We start from the raw sequence: 19,322 nt of genomic DNA on the forward strand, positions 1-19,322 counted from the left end.
CCCTCCTCACACAGAGACAGCGTGTCAGGAGGGAGAGCGATCTGATTTTTTCAGTGAGTGTTTACAGTGTTACAGTACACATCAGTTCCATCTGCCAGCGCCATCTGTCAGTGCCAAGTATCAGTGCCATCTCTCAGTGCCACATCAGTGTCACAGATCAGTGCCATTTGTGATCCCTAAGAATGTCACAAAGATTATTTTCAGCCGAGGAGACATATGATATTCTTGCGGCCGACGAGAGAAACGGGTAGCTCTCCGTTTCGGATTCCACCTCATATTCAGATTCTGAGTCTGACGTGGACTACGAGCCTGTCCTAAGCAGTGGTACAATGACAGCCTCAGAGGAGGAAGATGAGAGTCCGCCCATCAGACAAAGGCGTACTGGTGAGGAGGCAGTGCCATCCACCAGCACCACCGCAGTGCCTCGGCAAAGGACTAGTACCAGTGGGGTGTCACCTCAGCCCCAAAGGGTTAGGCCCCAATGCCAGCCTTCCCTATTCCCTTCAGAACCCCTTGTGGCGTCCTGCTAATTCAAGAGAAGCCAACGTTCCCCCTTTCACTGCCCACCCAGGAGTCCAGGTGGACACAGAAAATTTTTCCCCAATAGACAATTTCCATTAAATTTTTACTGAGGACATGCTTGCATCAATTGTGGCCCAGTACAACCTATATGCACAACAATTTATAGCAAGTAATCCAATGTCCTCTTATGCCCATCCCTACGAGTGGAGAGCCCCAACAGTGGAGGAGGAGTTAAAAAAATGTTTGGGCCTCACATTCTGTATGGGACTAACCAGAAAAGGTACCAGTTACTTACTGGTAACTGTCTTTCTGGGAAATCTTCCAGGACGGCACACCTGAGAGATGAGAGGCTCCTCCCTACAGGAAACACAATCAATCGACAGCTGTTTTAAGTCCCCACCCTTCCCCTTGATCCTCAGTTTGTAGAGAAGTAACTCCTGAACCAGGTTCACAAGGGAAATCATTCCTCATAGGTACTCACCTTCTAGTGTTCTAGAATTTTCCCTCCTCCAACGGGCGGGAAGTAGGCCTGCCGTCCTGGAAGATTTCCCAGAAAGACAGTTACCGGTAAGTAACTGGTACCTTTCTCAAGTCATCTTCCAGGATGGCACACCTGAAAGGATAAACAAGTACCTCAGGCCTACCTTAGGGTGGGGCCACTGCAAGACCCTCTTGGCGAACCTTGGTTCTGCAGTGAGCTTTACCTCCACTCCATATGCTCGATGAAGGCATCTTAGCTGGATCATACGGCTGATCTGCAGGTCTGCTCCACAGATGTTCCTGCCTTTTCCGCTTGGGATGCAGTATCTAGGTGAAATGGGCTCTTAAAAAAGAATTAGAAAACATGTTGTACTTGTAGGTCAATAAGAGTGCCTGTCTTAACACTACCCTGTTGAGGGAAATAAAACTGCAAAAAAAGGGGGGCCCCCCGACAGACTATTTTTTTTTTGTTCCTTTTTATCTTTATGTCAGCAAAAGACTAAAGGGAAGCCTACTTAAGGGAAATAGATTAACAGAAGCTTGAACCCTGGGTTTAAGGCATGCCCAATCTATGTCCTTACTTACGCCTGAGAGCCTACTTCAGGAGATTAAAGTCCCTAGCAGGAGTAGACTACCCATATTGCTACGTCTAGTTTTGCTAAAAGGGCGAAATGAAGGCCATGCACCGAGCCGAAACCTATTCGATCGGGTATACATCTTTATACTTCATCCTCAGGCCCTAATACTCCTCTGAACAGAACTCTCCAAGTTCTTACTAAACAGGGCGATTCATTATCCCCTTCCTACAGTGTCCCATAACCCTACAGGGCTTCAACCCTAGGAAATGGTTCTGGCATCCCTGAATGTAAGTGGTCAAGGTTTTCTGACATGTGGCATCTGCAGCCCGAGCTCCTGGCCCCTCCATGGAAAAGAAGGCTGAAATACAAAAAAAGGTGATACATGTATTATTAATATCCCAAATAAAATGATCATAGATTGTGGGCACGGCACAATAGATTTAGACAGAAAGGACACAAGCATAGACAACAATGTTGTGTGCCAGAGTGTGACTAGCTAAACCAATATATCAAATATGGGAAGAGACCCAAATCTGAACCTCAATGTAGACAAACAGTCCTCACAGTCTGGTTTTCTGATGTGCGGCCAAGACGTAAAAACATTAAGACACAAGCAAACCCTAAATGCTGCGTATTTCTTTAGTGCAGCTAGCTAGGTCATAACTGATATATAAATACAGAAAGGACAGGAACCCCCTTTACTGTTGTGTTTTACCTATGTACAGCAAAACAAGGCTATAAACATAAAGACAGAAAGATCCAAACTTCTATGTTGTGTATTTCTGACAAACCACCAAATACAGTTATAAGATTAATATGAACACCAACTCCCGTGTTGTGCATTTCTGCTATGCCACAGGGAAAAATATGGAACACAAGACAATCCTTTCTGTCATGCACTTCTGTAGTGTAGTTCAGATAGAACCAACACTGAGAAAGGACACAAGCAACCTGCAGCATTGTGTTTTTCTGAAACAGAAAGCACCAACAAGCTTCAATCTTGAGTATTTCTGCTGTGCAACATAAAAGCAGACACTGAGGAAAAAGACAGACAGCCTTTACAGCTGCAATCTTTCTGGTCTGCTGCAAAATAAAACAACGCCATGATGAGTATTCCTGCTGTGTAGCAAAACCTCAATCAGAAGGGACAAATAAGTTTAGGGTTCCCACACCCGTGCGACCCAACCTGCGACTTGGGACTGCAAGACGCATGAGAAGTCATATACTATGGCTTCCAATGGGTACCATTTGTGTCTGTGCGACACCAGCAGCCCCCGATTCCTGGATCCACAGACCTCAAGATTACACAGGTCGCAGGGAAAAAAAAAATGCAATTTTCAGGTCGAACAAGTAAGGGATCCCCAATGCTGCGACTCCCTGGAGGATTGCAGCCAACAAACCCCTGCTGTGTATCCCTAAGATGCAGAAAGGTAGATCCATGAGAAACACTGCTCACTGCTGTGCCCGATATATAAACGATAAGGCAGTAAATATAGGACATACAGGACACAAACAAACATTCAATCTTTGTGTATGTCTGATGTGTAGCAATATATCAATACTGAGCAGAGATGCCACCATCCTCAATGTGTGTCTCAGCTGAGCAGCAAAAACAAAATCAGAAAAAGACAAGCAATCTTCACTGCTGTGTCCTTTCTGATATGCAGCGAATAAGGCAGTATATGCAAGACATAAAGGACAGACAACCTTCAATCTTGTATATGTCTGATGTGCAACAATATAACAATTCTGAATAGAGATAGCACATCCATATTGAAGCGATTTGGCCTTGCGACTCAACATGTCAAATCGCATGGCTAAAATCAGCACAACACTACTTTGTGGTGCTACACGGATTACCAAAGGCAGTATATGTACTACACCTGGCAGGGGTTCAATTTGTATTTCTGCTATGTAGCCCAACAAATTCGAACCATCAATTTTCACTGCTGACTTTCTGATAAAGCAGTAATACAGGACACAAAACCTCACAGACCTTAATGCTGTATATATCTGATGTGCAACAATAAAACACTCTGAATAGAGATAGCACATCCATATTGAAATGATTTGTCATGAGACTCACCATGTCAAATCGCATGTTTAAACTCGGCAGCCATTGCCGTTAATAGCACTGTCTGAATCAGCACAACGCCACTCAAATCAGGACCATCAGACTTCACTGCTGCCTTTCTGATAAGTAACCAACAAGGCAGTAAAACAGGACACAAAGCCCCACAGACAGACCTCAATCTTGTGCATGTCTGATGTGCAGCAATATAACCATTATGAGCAGAGATGTCACCAGACTCAATGATGTGCATTTCTGCTGTGCAGCACAAAACCAGAAAGTACAGACCACCTTCACTGTTGTATTTTTCTGATCTGTAGCCAAACAAAGCAGTACCTTTAGGATATAAAGGACAGCAAACAAGCTTCAGTGCAGTGCATTTCTGATGTACAGCAATATAGCCCTTATAAGCAGAGATGTCACAAATCTCAATGTGTATTTCTGCTGTGCCACAAAAACATCCCAGCAAGGACAAACTTTCACTACTGAGGTCTACTGGTGTGCAGCCAATGAGGAGTCATGGTCTATCCCTTTATGAAATAACCAACAGGCAATTTATTTCATAGGCATAGCCTGGGCTGTAGATACTAAACCTCACCACCAGTGAAGGAACAAATTCTAAAATGGTTGGACACCCTACTATTAGTAGTTGTTGTCCTACCTTACCTCCATAGACTGAGCAAACGCTAGCCAGCTCAAACCCAGGTGGTGCTGATTAGCAACTAAAGTCTCAATGAGCCCAGCCCTAGAGACCAATTTAAGACAGCCTCTAGAAGAGGTGGTTACCAATTTAGCCTGGGGGGGGTAAATAGCTATTTGCAGGCTTCAAACAAGCAATTATGTAGCTCTTGCATAGGTTTGCACAGAAAATCCTAAATTAAAAGGATGTAGGAAGCGATCTATGGTGAATCGCCTTTAGATCTGCCACTGAGTGGATTGTAGCCCAAACCAACAAAACAAGTTTCTTCTTACCTCCTACACTATAATATAACCACAGTGTAAAGGTGGAGTGGGAGGTTGGAGCTTATGAAAGTTAACTATAGCAAGCAACCCCCAAAAGGAGGATCTGTCACAAGGGAACCCCTACTGTGCAACACAGAAGCTTGGTCCCTGCCCATCCTTGAATGTTAGGTCCGCTTTTAAACATCGTGAAGCAACTTCAGATTCCTAGCAGCTGGGTTAATAGGGCCGGTAACCTAGTGCACCTGCTGACCAGGGGAGCTTCTGAATCCACCAACCACTGCCCAATTAATAACTTGTTCAGTGGTATACCTGGCCTGTAAGTAACTTTGTATCTACCAGGTCCCCTCCGTATGCTATATTCATCCCTACTAATGTACCACAACTGGGCATGTAGGGGGAGGCTGGCAACCTACTGCTGCGATAACCACAGTGTCTCTGCTGTAAGAGGCAGCTGTGGCTGGTGGTTTTAGCAGTGGCGTCTGGGCTATTTGTATCCCGACCCTGGGTTCTGCACTGCACCAGTCAGTATATACACAGGGAAGGGGGAGCAATGGTCTACCTACCTCTTTCCCATCTGAGGTGGTTTAGGTACACTCGTTCCTCTGCACCACCTGTCCACCATACAGCGTCTCTGATGTAAGAGGGAGCTGCAGCTGGTGTTTTTAGCAGAAGCTTAAGGGCCATTTGAATCCAGACCCCAGGGGAGATCTCAAATGCCCAGAAACCCTCTGGCTGGAATTGGGGATTTTGCAGCTAAATTCCCACGGCAAAAGGAAAGTACTCACCGTTGTCGTCTTCCTCTTTTTGCCATAGCCAGCGGGCTTGCTTTTCCATCCTTATGGTCCACACACAAGGAGGATAGCCGCCAAAGTGCTCCCTCCCCAACTGCTGTCCCCATAGGGAGGTGCCAGGTTAGGCTGTGTCCTGCACTGTGCCAGTCAGTCTATATACATGGGGGGGGGGGCAATGCCTTCCGTTCCTCATTCCCATCTGAGGTGGTTAAGGCAGACTTCCACCGTAGTAAACTGGTGCCTCCTCGCTCTATAGAAAGAAGGATGTGGGCGCCTGCTCCTACTGACTCTCAGCCTTCCCTCCTGGGTAAGAACGCCGCCGCCATTTTCCCGAAGTTTGAAAATGACACGGGTGCTTGTTGCCACGCCCTCTCCGGCAGCCCACGCGAGCTACCGGGGACCCAGGAGTCAGGGACACGATCCCCCTGGAAAGAACCAATGGCCAGCACCCCCGTCTGAACAGCCACCTGTACAGGTAAGGAGGGGAGACAGGATAGTGGCCCCTGAAGTTCTGGGTACACCACTGTACCCAGGGTCCTTCAGCTCTCAGGGTGGCTCTTCCAATTTCTGCTGCCCCCCCTGAGGAAAAGATAGGGGAACCCCCCAGGAAGGACAAGAGTATCCTACCAGACCCAGAGACTTCCCAAGCTTGTGGTCCGGCTCCCAGGGGGAGACCACCAGCCCCAGGCTTCGGGTCATTTGGAAAAAAACAAACAGTTTCGCTGTGTAGGGAGAAACACAATCAAAAACTGAGGATCAAGGGGAAGGGTGGGGACTTAAAACAGCTGTCGATTGATTGCGTTTCCTGTAGGGAGGAGCCTCTCATCTCTCAGGTGTGCCGTCCTGGAAGATGACTTGAGAAAATTGAATTACGTGCATATTGGTCATCCCGCCCCATCTACCACATGCCCATCTTTTCCTCAATAATGCCCAGGACCAGATTTCTCATGATTATGAGATTCCTACACTATAAACTACAATACCCTGTCCCCTCCCGGAAATGACCCACATTTTGATAAGCTTTATAAAATTTGGTTGCTAATAAATTTTTCTGAGATCTTCCCCCAGACCAACACATGTGTGGATAAGTCCCTTATCAAATTTTCTGGCAGGCTGGGCTTAAAACACTTTATTCCCTCCAAAAGGGCCCGCTATGGGGTGAAGATGTACAAATTGTGCGACGGAGCCACAGGGTATACATATTCCTTCATGGTATATGAAGGGAAGGACACTCAGCTACATCCCCCTAATTGCCCAGAATACATTGGATCGAGTGGGAAAGTCGTTTGGGAACTCATAAAACCACTCCTGGAGAAAGGCTACCATCTGTATGTGGACAACTTTTATACAAGTTTACCCCTGTTCCGCAACCTTCACAGAAAGAACAATCCAGCATGCGGCACCGGAAGGGCTTTCCTCAAAGCCTCATCAACAAGAAGTTAAGAAGAGGGGAAGCGGCAAGTTTACGGAATGAGGAAATTCTGGCTGTGAAGTGGAGGGACAGAAGGGATGTGTATATGCTTTCTTCGATCCACAACAATACATTCGTTGAGATCACCAGGAGGAATGGCTCAATCCAAAAGCCAACATGTATCCATGACTACAACATGTTCATGGGGGATGTCGACTTCAATGACCAGATGCTCGAACCCTACCTTTCCACAAGAAGAACATACCAGTGGTATAAAAAAAAAAAAAAAAAAAAAAAAAAAAAAAAGTTTCAATTTATTTCATTTGGCCATATACAACACCTATGTAATCGCAAATCCACTGAAAGACCCAAACCCTTCCTTGGCTACCAAGAGGAAATCACCACTGTCCTTATATACCCAAAGGGCCCACCAGAAAACATGCGATCTGATGTGATTAGCAGACTCTCTGAACGCCACTTTTCCGATAAAATCCCTCCCAGACCAACAGGCCAAAAACGTCAGAAAAAAATGCCGGGTGTGCACCAAACGAGGATTGAGAAGAGACACCACTTATTGTGCCCAATGTCCTTCCCAACCAGGCCTCTGCATAGGTGACCGTTTCCGATGTTACCATACTTGAGTGAATTATTAGTGAAGTATGGCAAACATAACCCTCACTTCCTGCCATTTACCTTCACACCCCTTATGCCTCTGCTTGCTCTGTAACTGACCCCAGCTTGTTATTCGACCACGCTTCTGCCTACTGATTCTGTACATATCTCTGCCTGATCTGGAACTGATCCTGGACCGTTTGACCATGCCTCTTGCCTGACTCTTGGACTGATCTTGTACCCTGCCGGTGGACTAGTGGCATTCATAACACAGGGGTCTCATCTGGAGCCCCTCACATAATTGTTTTTCTAGATGAAGAAAACAATTTCATTCGTTCTCTCATTCCTAGATTGGGGTCTGGAGACTCAGAGGATTCAAAGAGATTTGGGTGGGAGAAGCCTCTACCCCTGTCCCCATTCTGTCCTCAACAAGGCCCTACTTCTGCCTGCAGGACCATGCCATCATGCCTCTGCCTGTCGCATGAACTGACCACACCACATGGATGGACCATGTTCCTGCCTACTACCAGGACCAATATTTTGGCACTGCTGACAATCTCTGCCTGCACTGACTCAGGACTGTATATGGACAGTATCCCTGCCTGCTGCCTGTATTGACTATGGACAGTATACTTGCCTGCTGCCTGGACCAGTGCTATCATCCTGTGGACAACTGCGCTACTAAAACCACAGGTAATCTTTTGTTTACTCTTTGCTCAGCAGAATGTATTTTGGGGTGAAATTCTTGATAAGTGCATGCTATGTGTCCCTGGAACACCTAATGGTGTTCCTTGAATGTTGGGCCTCTGTATGTGGCCAGGCTGTGAAAAAGTCACTCTTTATTTGGAATCGCCATACTCAGGAGTAGCAGAATGTATTTTGGGATGTCATTTTTGCTATGTATATGCAATGTGTTAGAAATATCTTATAAAATGGACAACTTTGCGTAAAAAAAAAAAAAAAAAAAAAAAAATGAACCATTCAAAAGACTCATTATGCCTCACAGATTATACGTTGGGGGTGTTAGCTTTCCAAAATAGGGTCAAATTGTAGGCCCTTCCATTGTCCTGGTGCTCCAGGGCCTTCAAAAGTAGAATAGGTGGTTGAGAAATGAGGTGTGTAATTTATGCTCCTAGAACGCCCGATGGTACTCTTTCAATATTGGGCCTCTGTATTTTGGGGCATCATTTGTGGTATACACATGCCATGTGAGAGAAATAACCCATTACAATGAAAATTGTGAAAAAAATAATATCTTCATTTTGCAAAGAATTGTGGGAAAAAAAAATTGGATCAAAAACCTCACCATGCATATTACTAAATACCTTGGAATGTCTACTTTCAAAAAAGGTGTCATTTGGGGGCAATTGTACTTTCCTGGCTTGTTCGGGTCACAAGAAATGAGATAGGCCACCAGTACATCAGGTGTGATCAATTTTTTATGATTTGCACCACAGCTTGTAGATGCTATAACTTTCACATAGACCAAATATCATCCACTGATATGGGTTATTTTTACCAAAAGATATGTAGCAGTACAAATTGTGGACAAAATTTATGAAGAAAAATTTATCATTTGCAAAATTTTAATCACAAACTAAGAAAAGTTCATTTTTTTTTCCCAAAATTTTCCGTCTTTTTTCATTTATAGCGCAAAAAGTAAAAAACCCAGTAGGTGATCAAATACCACCAAAAGAAAGCTCTATTTGAATGGAAAAAAAATGAAATAAAAAAAAAAAAAAAAGGACAAAAAATTCATTTGGGTACAGCATTACATGACTCAGTAATTGTGGGAGAGCACCAAAAGCTGAAAATTGGTCTGGGCAGGCTTGGGGTTTAAGTGCCCAGTAGGCAAGTGGTTGAGAAGTATGGGCAGAAGTGATGTTTTGACATTGCTTCTGCCCTGCTATGGTATGGAGACGGGTGGGGGCCACCTTAACCTCACTCGTCTCCATACCTAGCAAGGAGACAGATGCAATCACCTCCGCAGGTGCCGACGGCATCAGTAAGCTGTGGAGGGCACCAGATCACGGTGGGAGGGGGTGAATCCGCTGCAGAGACCACATTTATCTTTTATCCACCGGCCGAACACGGTGATACCGGGGTTATGGCAGCTATCTGCTGCCATAACAACGATATCTGTCCGCAAAGTAGGGATGTACATCGGCGTGCAGCAGTCGGCAAGTGGTTAAGCTCTGTGCGGTATCCACCAGATAAGTTTTTGTTTAAGAGACTACCGCATCTACGGCTGGCATGCTCCATTTCTTAAACTTTTCTTCCATGGGATATAAAAGGGAAAATCTTAGGAGGAATGAAAATTCTGTCTGGATGTTCCCAAGCAGCATACACTGCCTGTTCCAACAGTGGGTGCAATAAAAAATTCTGTGTGGCCCGAGGAGGCCTCAGGGACCCCAAAGAGGACCAGGGGGCTGAGAATCCTCTGCAGGAAGTAACTTAAAGGCAGAACGAACCATCTCGGTAAGAGTCTGGATCAGAAGTCTCTGCGACTGAGAGGCCGATACCAACTAGACATCTTCTGGCCCAGATTGCTTTAAAAAAAGCAGAATTATCTGCCAGGCCCTCCACAGAATCCTTAGCATTTAGTTCTTCCCCATCATCAACCCATTCCTGCTCCAAGTTAAAAGGATCGGGGGGGGGGGTCTGTCACTTCTTGCAACCCTGTGAGATGGAGGCAATCATGGCAGCAATCCTGTCCTCTAAACCGGCTAGAGCCAAGGATCATCCCTGGTAATAAAAGGCTGAAGCAGCAGCATTGACAGTAGGCTCAAAACCAGACAGGTGCAGTGGCTCAGATTTCCCAGATGCCTATGGTCTTTCAGGGGATAAAGCACTAGGGTTTCAACTAGGCTCCTCAGGAGCTACTGACGACACAAATGTGTCCTTCCCTGTAGGGTTAGTGTTAGGGTTAGTCCCGCTCCTCTTTTTGGAAAAGACACTGCAAGCCACAAAAAGAGTACCTTGGTTTAGTATTTACACACCCCAGAAGGGAGAACCTTTAATAGGGCACACCAAGCCCCTATGCAACAATCCTGCTAAGCACCTTAGCCTGCCAACCAACACCTGGTGACCGACGTAACCCTGGTAAGGTGAAATTAAATGCTGAAAGTTAATGGTCCAGAGCCTACTGTGTCCCACAGCTGCCCCCTGGAATTGCCACGTCAGCCATTCTCCGCTTAAATAAGATGGCTGCTCATACATGCGTGTGTGGTTCTGGCGAATGCGCGTGACTGTATTCACACCATGCAAATCTTCGCATGCCAGGATTAGGCTACAGCGCATGCGCGGCTCCATTTGCGCAAGTCTGCGGTGAAGCCACGTTGCGCACCCTAATGAGCAGACCATTTATAAGCAGACAAGACAATGGGGGGAAAGAAAAGACTCAGTTAGACTTACCGGTGACGGTATTTCTAAGAGCCTTTCAGGACAACCCCGGAGAGAGTGTAGCTCCACCTTGCAATCAGGAAACACATGCCCACTTTAAAAACACCTCCTCCTCCTCCTCCATGGCTTCAGTTATTGTGGCCTTCCGACGCTGGAAAACAAAGCACAGAAAGCACAACACCATGGTAGAACTTAATACATTTACTAAGCATAACCTAGGGAGGGAAGTAACGGTTGTCCTGAAAGGCTCTTAGAAATACCGTCACCGGTAAGTCTAACTGAGTCTTTCTCAAATCGCCTTTCAGGACAACCCCGGAGAGGATAACCGAGAAACTTACCCTAGGGCGGGACTACTGCCTGCAGTACCTTCCTGCCGAAGGCCTGATCTGCTGCAGACAGTAGATCTAACCGGTAATGCCGGAGAAATGTCGAATAACTGGACCAAGTGGCAGCCTTGCAGATTTGTTCAGGCGTGGCACCGGCCCTTTCAGCCCAGGAAACTGCCGTGGATCTAGTAGAGTGGGCAGCAATACCTGAGGGAGGTATTTCTCCTTTTGCTTTATAGGCTTCTGTTATAGCCAACTTAAGCCACCTACCCAGCGTACTTTTAGAAGCTTTCTCCCCCTTGCGTGATCCAGAAAATATCACAAAGAGGGCGTTTGATTTTCTAAATTCTTTAGTAACTTTCAGAAACTGTAAAAGACATCTTCTCACATCCAATGTGTGAAAAACTTCCTCTCCTGCATTTGCTGGGCTTGCAGAGAATGTAGGTAACACTATTTCCTGTGATCGATGGAAAGTTGAGGATACTTTCGGTAGGAATGCTGGATCCGTCCTCAGTACCACCCTGTCCTGATAAATTCTAAGGAAGGGTTCTGTAATAGCTAGAGCTTGGAGCTCGCTGACTCTCCTGGCCGAGGTGATGGCCACCAAAAAGATTGTTTTTAAAACCACCTTCTGCAAAGAAGCTTCCTGTAAGGGTTCAAACGGTGCTCCCGAGAGACCCTGTAAAACTGTAGACAAATCCCAACTGGGAAAGTCTTTAAGGGCTACTGGTCTATTTCGAGCAAGAGCCCTAAAAAATCTAGAAATTAAAGTTTCTTTAGATAAAGTCTTTTCAAAGAAAACTGATAAGGCAGCCACCTGAGTCTTCAGGGTACTGGCTGCGAGACCCTTCTCCATTCCTTCATGGAGAAACTCCAAGACTGACACCGTGCTCTTGACCTTGAGTTCTCTAGAACTGCACCAGGAGTTGAACTTTTTCCAGACCTTCATGTAAATTGCCTGTGTAACTGCCTTCCTACTGGACAGCAGGGTCTTTACTACTTTATCTGAGAGACCTTTAGCCTTTAACAGGTCCTCCTCAGAAACCAGGCGGTTAGCTGCAGGAGTTCCACTTCTGGATGACTTACTGTCCCCTGGGATAACAGATCTTTTCTGAGTGGTAACCTCCATGGGGGCTTCGAGGCTAGGTTTCGAAGACCCGCGAACCAGGGTCTTTTTGGCCAAAAAGGAGTGACTAGTATTAAGTCTGTCCTTTCTTCCCTGAATTTCCTCAGTACTAGTGGAATTAGAGGAAAGGGGGGAAAGGCATAGCACAGCTGGTAATGCCAGGGGTGAGCGAATGCATCCAACCCTATTGCTGCATCTCCTCGGTGAAGAGAAAAGAATCTGTCCACCTTTGAGTTCTGCTGGCTGGCAAAAAGGTCTACCTGAGGAACCCCCCAGGCCTCGGAGATCATCAGGAACACTTCCTGATTCAGACTCCATTCTGCCTCTAGCAATTTGCGCCTGCTTAGGAGGTCCGCAAACAAATTCTGAGAGCCCTTCAGATGCACTGCCGATAGTGAGGCTGTGTTCTGTTCTGCCCAGGCTAACAACAGATTGGCCAGCTCCATCAAGCTCCTGCTTCTGGTTCCCCCTTGCTTCATAATGTAGGTAACCGCTGTTGTGTTGTCTGACAACACCTGAACATGGTGGCCTCTCAAACTCTGCTGAAATGCCACTAAACCCAGAAAGATCGCCTTCAACTCCCTCCAGTTGGATGATCTTTGAGCTTCCTGTTTGGACCAGACCCCCTGAGATGTCTGACCATCCAGATGGGCTCCCCAGCCCCAGGCACTTGCGTCTGTAGTAAGGCGCTTGTCCACAGGAAAGGTCCACACCAGGCCCCTTGAGAGGTTTGCCTGGTCTCTCCACCACCAAAGAGCCCTTTTCGTCTTTGACGAAATTTTTAGCTGTTTTTCCAAAGGATCCTGATGGGACCAGCTTGACAGAACCTCCCTCTGAAGGGGTCTGGAATGGAACCTGGCCCACTGAACAGCCGGGATTGCTGCCGTAAGCAGGCCCAGAACTGCCATAGCCATCCTGACTGAGACTGTCTGGTTGCTCTGTATCCGCTGTACAGCTAGCTGTAACTTTTCCTGTTTTTCCAACGGCAGGAAAACTTTCTGGAGAATCGAATTTAATGTATACCCCAGAAATTTCATTTCCTGTGAGGGGGTCAGGATTGACTTCTCTAGGTTTAGAAGCCATCCCAGGCCCTCGAGGTGAGACTGGGCCCTCTGGAGATTGACTAGGACCTGCTCCCTGGAGTCTGCAAAAAACAAAAGGTCGTCCAGATAAGGAACGACTGGAATCCCCTTCAATTTCAGGGGTTCCAAAGCCTCTGCCATAATCTTCGTAAAGACCCTGGGAGAGGACGAGAGTCCGAACGGCAGAGCCCTGAATTGGAGGTGCCATACCGAACTCCCTACCTTCAATGCCAGGCGCAGGAACTGCTGCGATGCCTGATGAATTGGTATATGAAGGTAGGCATCCCTTAGGTCCAGGGATGCCATGAAGCATTCTGGGGTCAACAGCTTTGTGATGGAGAAAATTGTATCCATCCTGAAATGTTTGTACCGAATGAACCTGTTCAGGAATTTCAGATTCAGGATTAGACGGTACTTCCCTGAGGGTTTTTTCACCAGAAAAATATGTGAATAAAAACCCCCGCCCTGCTGGCTTACTGGGACTTGAATCAGAACCTCTTGCTGTATCAGCTCCTGTAACAACAGCTTCATTGCAGAGGCCTTCTCCTGATCCCTTGGCAATGTTGTCACATAAAACCTGCTCGGGGGTAGTTCTGAAAACTCCAACCTGTACCCCTGATCGACAACGCTCTTCACGAACAGATTTGGAGACAGCCTGTCCCATTGTTCGCGAAAAGCTGACAGTCTCCCCCCCACTGGGGAGATATTGTCACTTGTTCTTAGGGGACTGCTCTGGGGGAGATCTAAAGAGGACTCCACCCCTGCCTTTGCCCTTCTGTGAACCCCATCTGCTCTTGTGCTCCTGGTCTTTTTTATGGGACTGCTGAAAAGCACGAAAATTCTTTTTAGCCATCTGCTTTTTCTTAACTGGAAAAGCCTTCTTTTTATCGGCTGTTCTATCCAGCACAGACTCTAAATCAGGACCAAAGAGCAAGTCACCCGAGAAGGGAAGACCACACAGCTTGACCTTAGAGGCAGTGTCCCCAGACCATGTTTTCAGCCAAACTGCTCTCCTGGCTGAATTTACAAGAGCCGAAGACCTAGCGGCCAGTTTAACTGATTCTGCTGATGCATCCGCCATGTATTTGACTGCATTCAGGATCAGTGGAAAGGACTCTAAGAGATCCTTGCGGGGTGTCCCCGCCTCAATATGGCTCTTCAGCTTCTCTACCCAACATTCCAGATTCCTGGCCACCACCGTAGCTGCCATTGCTGGTTTTAGACTGACTGACGCAGCATCCCAAGCTTTTTTAAGGATGGAGTCAGCTTTTTTGTCCATTGGGTCTTTAAGGATCCCCATATCTTCAAAGGCTAGATCCGTTCGTCTGGATACCTGCGAGAAAGCTGCATCGACTCTGGGTTTCTTGTTCCAAACCTCTGAGTCCTTATCTTCGAAGGGAAACCTTCTTTTGAGAGCTTTAGAGAAGAAAGGGGCTTTTTCTGGGTCCTTCCACTCCTTTCTCACTGAGTCTGAGAGGACCCTGTGGACAGGAAAAACTCGCCGTTTTGTTTCGTCCAACCCCTGGTACATTTTGTCATGAACTGACAGTTGTACTCTTTCTTCCTGAATTTCTAGAGTAGTGTAGATTGCTTTTAAAATATCATCTACTTCCTCTAGTGATAGCTTGAATTTGGAGCCCCTGCCATCTTCTTCCTCTTCCTCCTCCGAATCCCTGAAGGAGATGAGAGTACTACCCCCTTCGTCTCCAGACTCTTCAGTTTCCACCTGTCTGGATGACGACGCCCTGGGGCTGGGCGGTAAGTTCTGAGGCTCGGTCTGTGCGGGAGGGTTTTGTATCAGGATGGACTTGACTGAACTCAAAGAGTTTGTCAGCTCTTTAACCGAAGAAAACAAATCCTTATATTGTTGAGATGTTTCCTCTTCCACCAATTCTCTGATACAATTTCTGCACATTGCCTTCTGCCATGAATCTCTGAGGGGGGTTTTGCAGGAAGGACATTTTCTCTGACCTGGTCTAGCTTTTCCTAGTGATTTTTCCTGAAACGACATACAGGTTTAATTCACTAAAAGCTCTCAACAACCAGTTGCTTAACACCAAGCCAGTGCAGAGACCCACCACCAAACAGACCTACTAGTGAGACCCCAGAACTAGGCTGCAAAAGGTCAGAGCGAAGTCCACCTCTGACCTGCAGCGACAGGCCCCCAAGAGGGGGGAACAAACAAAGACATACCCACAGTAAAGCAGAGGGTGCCAGTGCACCTTACGTACCTGGGCTGGACCGGTGCTGGGGGCGCCTGTCTCCGCCATAGCTGGCTTGCACTCTTCCATCGTTTGAGTGAGGCAGCTATTTTACAAACAGCTCTCATTTTAAATTTTCCCGGCCGCCGCGTCATCAAGGCCGGCCGGAAGCGGAAGCACACGGTCACCTGACCCGCCCCATGACCCCTGCGTTCCAGGCGCTGAACCACGGCGCCACGCCCCCTCAGAGCGCCCGCGCGTCACCGTGAACGACGCCGTCGCCGCCCGGGACCCGGCGCCGAAAACGGAGCCATGCCGCTGACCTGCAGCGGCCTCCGCCAGCAACAGAGCCCTCCCTGCACTAACAAGCGGACACCGGGCACCCGACGCCGGCACTCCGAGGGTCCTTACTCCCGTGAGATGGCGGGACCAGGAGCTCCAGGAGTCCTCTCCCCGTGGAGATGCTGCTGGGGGTCAAAGAGAAACAACCTGCAACAAAAGGTAAGCCTTACTCCCCTGCAGAGAGTGTAGCTCTCCCTGGTTCAGGCACATGCTTCCTCCAAGGAGGAAACACAATAACTGAAGCCATGGAGGAGGAGGAGGTGTTTTTAAAGTGGGCATGTGTTTCCTGATTGCAAGGTGGAGCTACACTCTCTCCGGGGTTGTCCTGAAAGGCGATTTGAGAAATAAAAAATAAAAAGAAAGTACTCCAACACCCGCAGCTAGCCCAAACTTTCCCCTGTGGTCATAACACATGGGTGTCCAACCTCTAGCTAGTTTCTTCTTTGCGATGCTCAGGTACCATTTAAGCATATAAGCTTTTCTTCAAATGGATATGATCGGTCAATCCCTCGATTCATTTAAGAACCGTTTTGGAAGACCTGGAGCTCTAGAGAGCTCAAACAAACGTGCCCATCCACCTTGCAGACACTGGTAAAAAAAAAACTGAAGTACTTCCTGTATGGGAGGGGTTATATAGGGGTGGACTTCCTGTCTAAGACTCTGTCTGCCGGTGTCCATTCACTTAGAGATTGAGTGTAACCCAGTGAGAAATGAATAGCAGCCTAGCTCTGTGTCCCCTGATGTATGATGAAGAAAATTGTGTTGCTAGCTGCAATTAGTCAATTTGATCACATGGTACAGACAGGACCAATCACAGCCCATCTGTGAAACGTGATAAGCTGTGATTTGGTCAAAGCTAATCACAAGAAAACAAACTGCATGACTCAGTTTCATTCAGTAAAATGCTTGCTTATAGCCGTGAATTACATTGCGCCAAGCAAAAAAAAATAAACCCTGATTATTTCCCCAGAGTAGTACAACGTTACTATGGTAACATTATTTTGCTCTGGTCATAGTGTATTGAGAAAAAAAAAAAAAGTAATACTTTTACTTTTTTCTACTGTCACCGGTCAGTGTCCCTGATCACCGCCACAAATGATGCTGTACTGCCCTGGTGACCATATGTAGTATATAAAAAAAAAACAAAAAAACAAAAAAAAAACAAACACACACCATACACAACCCTCCATGCCTCTTAAATACCTTGGACTGTCTGGTTTCCAAAAAGGGGTAATTTGGGGGACATTTGTACTGTCCTGGCATTTTAAGGCTTCGAGAAATGAGGCCGTCAGTACATCAGGATTGACCAATTTTCAGATAAATAAATATACGCCGATTTGGATTATTTTCACCAAAGGAATGTAGCAGAATACATTTTGGGGATAAATTTATGAAGAACAATTATTTATTTGTAAAATTGTATAACTAATTTTTACATTTTCAGTCTTTAATGTAACAAAAAATAAAAATAAAAAATAAAACCAAGTGGTGATAAATTACCACCAAGAAAAAGCTCTAGTTGTGTGAACAAAATAATAAAAATTTAGTTTGGGTAAAGTGTTGCATGACCATGCAAATGTCATCTAAATCCAAAAGCGCTGAAAGCTGAAAATTGTCCTGGGCTGGAAGGGGGTAAAAGTGCCCGGTATGGAAGTGGCGAACAAATCTCTGGAGGAAATGAAAACTGCAGTCACAAATACAGTGTAAGGGATAAAGGCCTGTCCTCACCTGTCAAGTTACAAAGTTCTGGCACCAACATAATAGCACCGTTGGGGACACCTGGCTTGGTTCTTTTGCATATGCTGACAAGCAAGGGTTGCTTTGGATCCTGGATATTTATATTGTATTGCTGAATTGAGGGGGAAAAAAAAAAAGAAGAAAGAAAAAAACATACCACGCACATTAAACAAGCTACTAGTGAAATGTAAATAATCAAAGACAAATTTTTTTTTTTTTAAAAATTAGCAATAGGACTAGCCCATTAGAAGATAAAAATTTAGATATTTTATCAAATCGATTCATTTTCTAGATACAATACTCACCCAGTTTACCTACCTCTCTTGCTGCTGAAGTCTATTGAAACCAACACCGATTGTCGATCTGCTATGTCCCCTGCTGCACTCAGTGGTTCCGACCATCAAACCTCATGATGTTACAGAACTCAGTAGTGTCACTTTAAAGTTGAACTATATGCACCTTGAATCTAGAGATGTGCTAGGATTGTTGGGTTGCAATCACCGGCTGGGCTGAGGCAAGGTCACTCCAGCTCATGCGCAAATTTACTGTACAGGGGCAGACAGACAGGCAGATAGCCTTAGGCCCCTTTCACATGATCTGCCCGCTCGGATCCGCTTGTCTGTTTTTTCAGGCGGATCCGAGCAGGCCACCCATTGATTTCTATAGGCAGGCGGTTGTCAGCAGAGAGGTGTCCGCTGACACCTGCCTGCCATCTGATCCAACAAGATCCACTCAAAACAGACGAATGATGATACGTTTGCCATCCGTCCAGCAGATCGAGTGGAAACAGACAGGCTCAGTGGGGATCAACAGAGCGATCCCTCGCTGAGTTAGCAGAGTTTTTCCAGCGAATCAGATACGTGTGAACCCAGCCTTAATGCAGAAGAGACAAAACATGTCTGTTCTGCATTAAAATGGCTGCCTGCCATCCCTCCTGATTAGTCACAATGGAGAGATGATGTTAATTCTCTTTTGAGGAGGGAAGAGCTGACAAATCATTGGGGTTGTCCAAAAAAAAAAATGTAAAAAGATATGGAAACCATGGTTGTCCTCTGCAGAAATGACATTTGTTTAATCAGTGAACTCACCTGTTTAGAAGGCAAGTGCTGCATTTAGGTTGGGCTAAGGCCCCTTTCACACATGCGGAAAGTATGTCCGTATTTCATCCATCCGTTTGCGGATGAAATACGGACATACATGCATACATATGGGATAGCGGGTGTCTGCGGATGAGCATCCGCAGACACCCGCTATTGTCCGCCTCCGCTACTGTCCGATTCTGCAGACGGAGGAAAATCCTATTTTTTCTATCCGTCTGCAGAGCGGATTGGATGAACACGGACAGACGGTCCGTGCTCATCCGATCCCCATAGAGGAGAATGGAGAGCTGACAGGGCGGTCCCTGCACAGTGTGCAGAGACCGCCCTGTCCGCCGCCGGCTCAGCGGGGACAACGGAGTGATCCCCGCTGAGCGAGCGGTTCATCAATGATCCGTCCCGTGTGAAAGGGGCCTAAGGATACTCTATTCTCCTGAAAATTGTTGTTGTTTCCAATATTATGACAAGGTCTACTACTCTGAAGGGAGGTTACATTTAAAGAGGAGGGCCGGTTTAAAAAAAAAATTTTTTTTTTTTTTTTTTAAAAGTCAGCAGCTGCAAACACTGTAGCTGCTGACTTA

The 19,322-nt window shown here is 46.4% G+C and overlaps 1 protein-coding gene across 1 annotated transcript in view; it reads right to left on the reverse strand.

Moving 5' to 3' along the window:
* Positions 1-19,322, reverse strand: part of LOC143986548 (piwi-like protein 1) — a 112,051-nt gene that overhangs the window by 57,826 nt on the left and 34,903 nt on the right. The window contains exon 10 of the mRNA XM_077484928.1: positions 17,636-17,756. Coding sequence (XP_077341054.1) covers positions 17,636-17,756 — 121 coding nt within the window. The remainder of the gene's footprint in view (positions 1-17,635; positions 17,757-19,322) is intronic.

The sequence above is a fragment of the Lithobates pipiens genome, unplaced genomic scaffold (genome assembly GCF_037356315.1).
Source record: "Lithobates pipiens isolate NorthernLeopardFrog02 unplaced genomic scaffold, aLitPip1_a1.2 Scaffold_169, whole genome shotgun sequence".
NCBI lineage: Eukaryota > Metazoa > Chordata > Amphibia > Anura > Ranidae > Lithobates > Lithobates pipiens.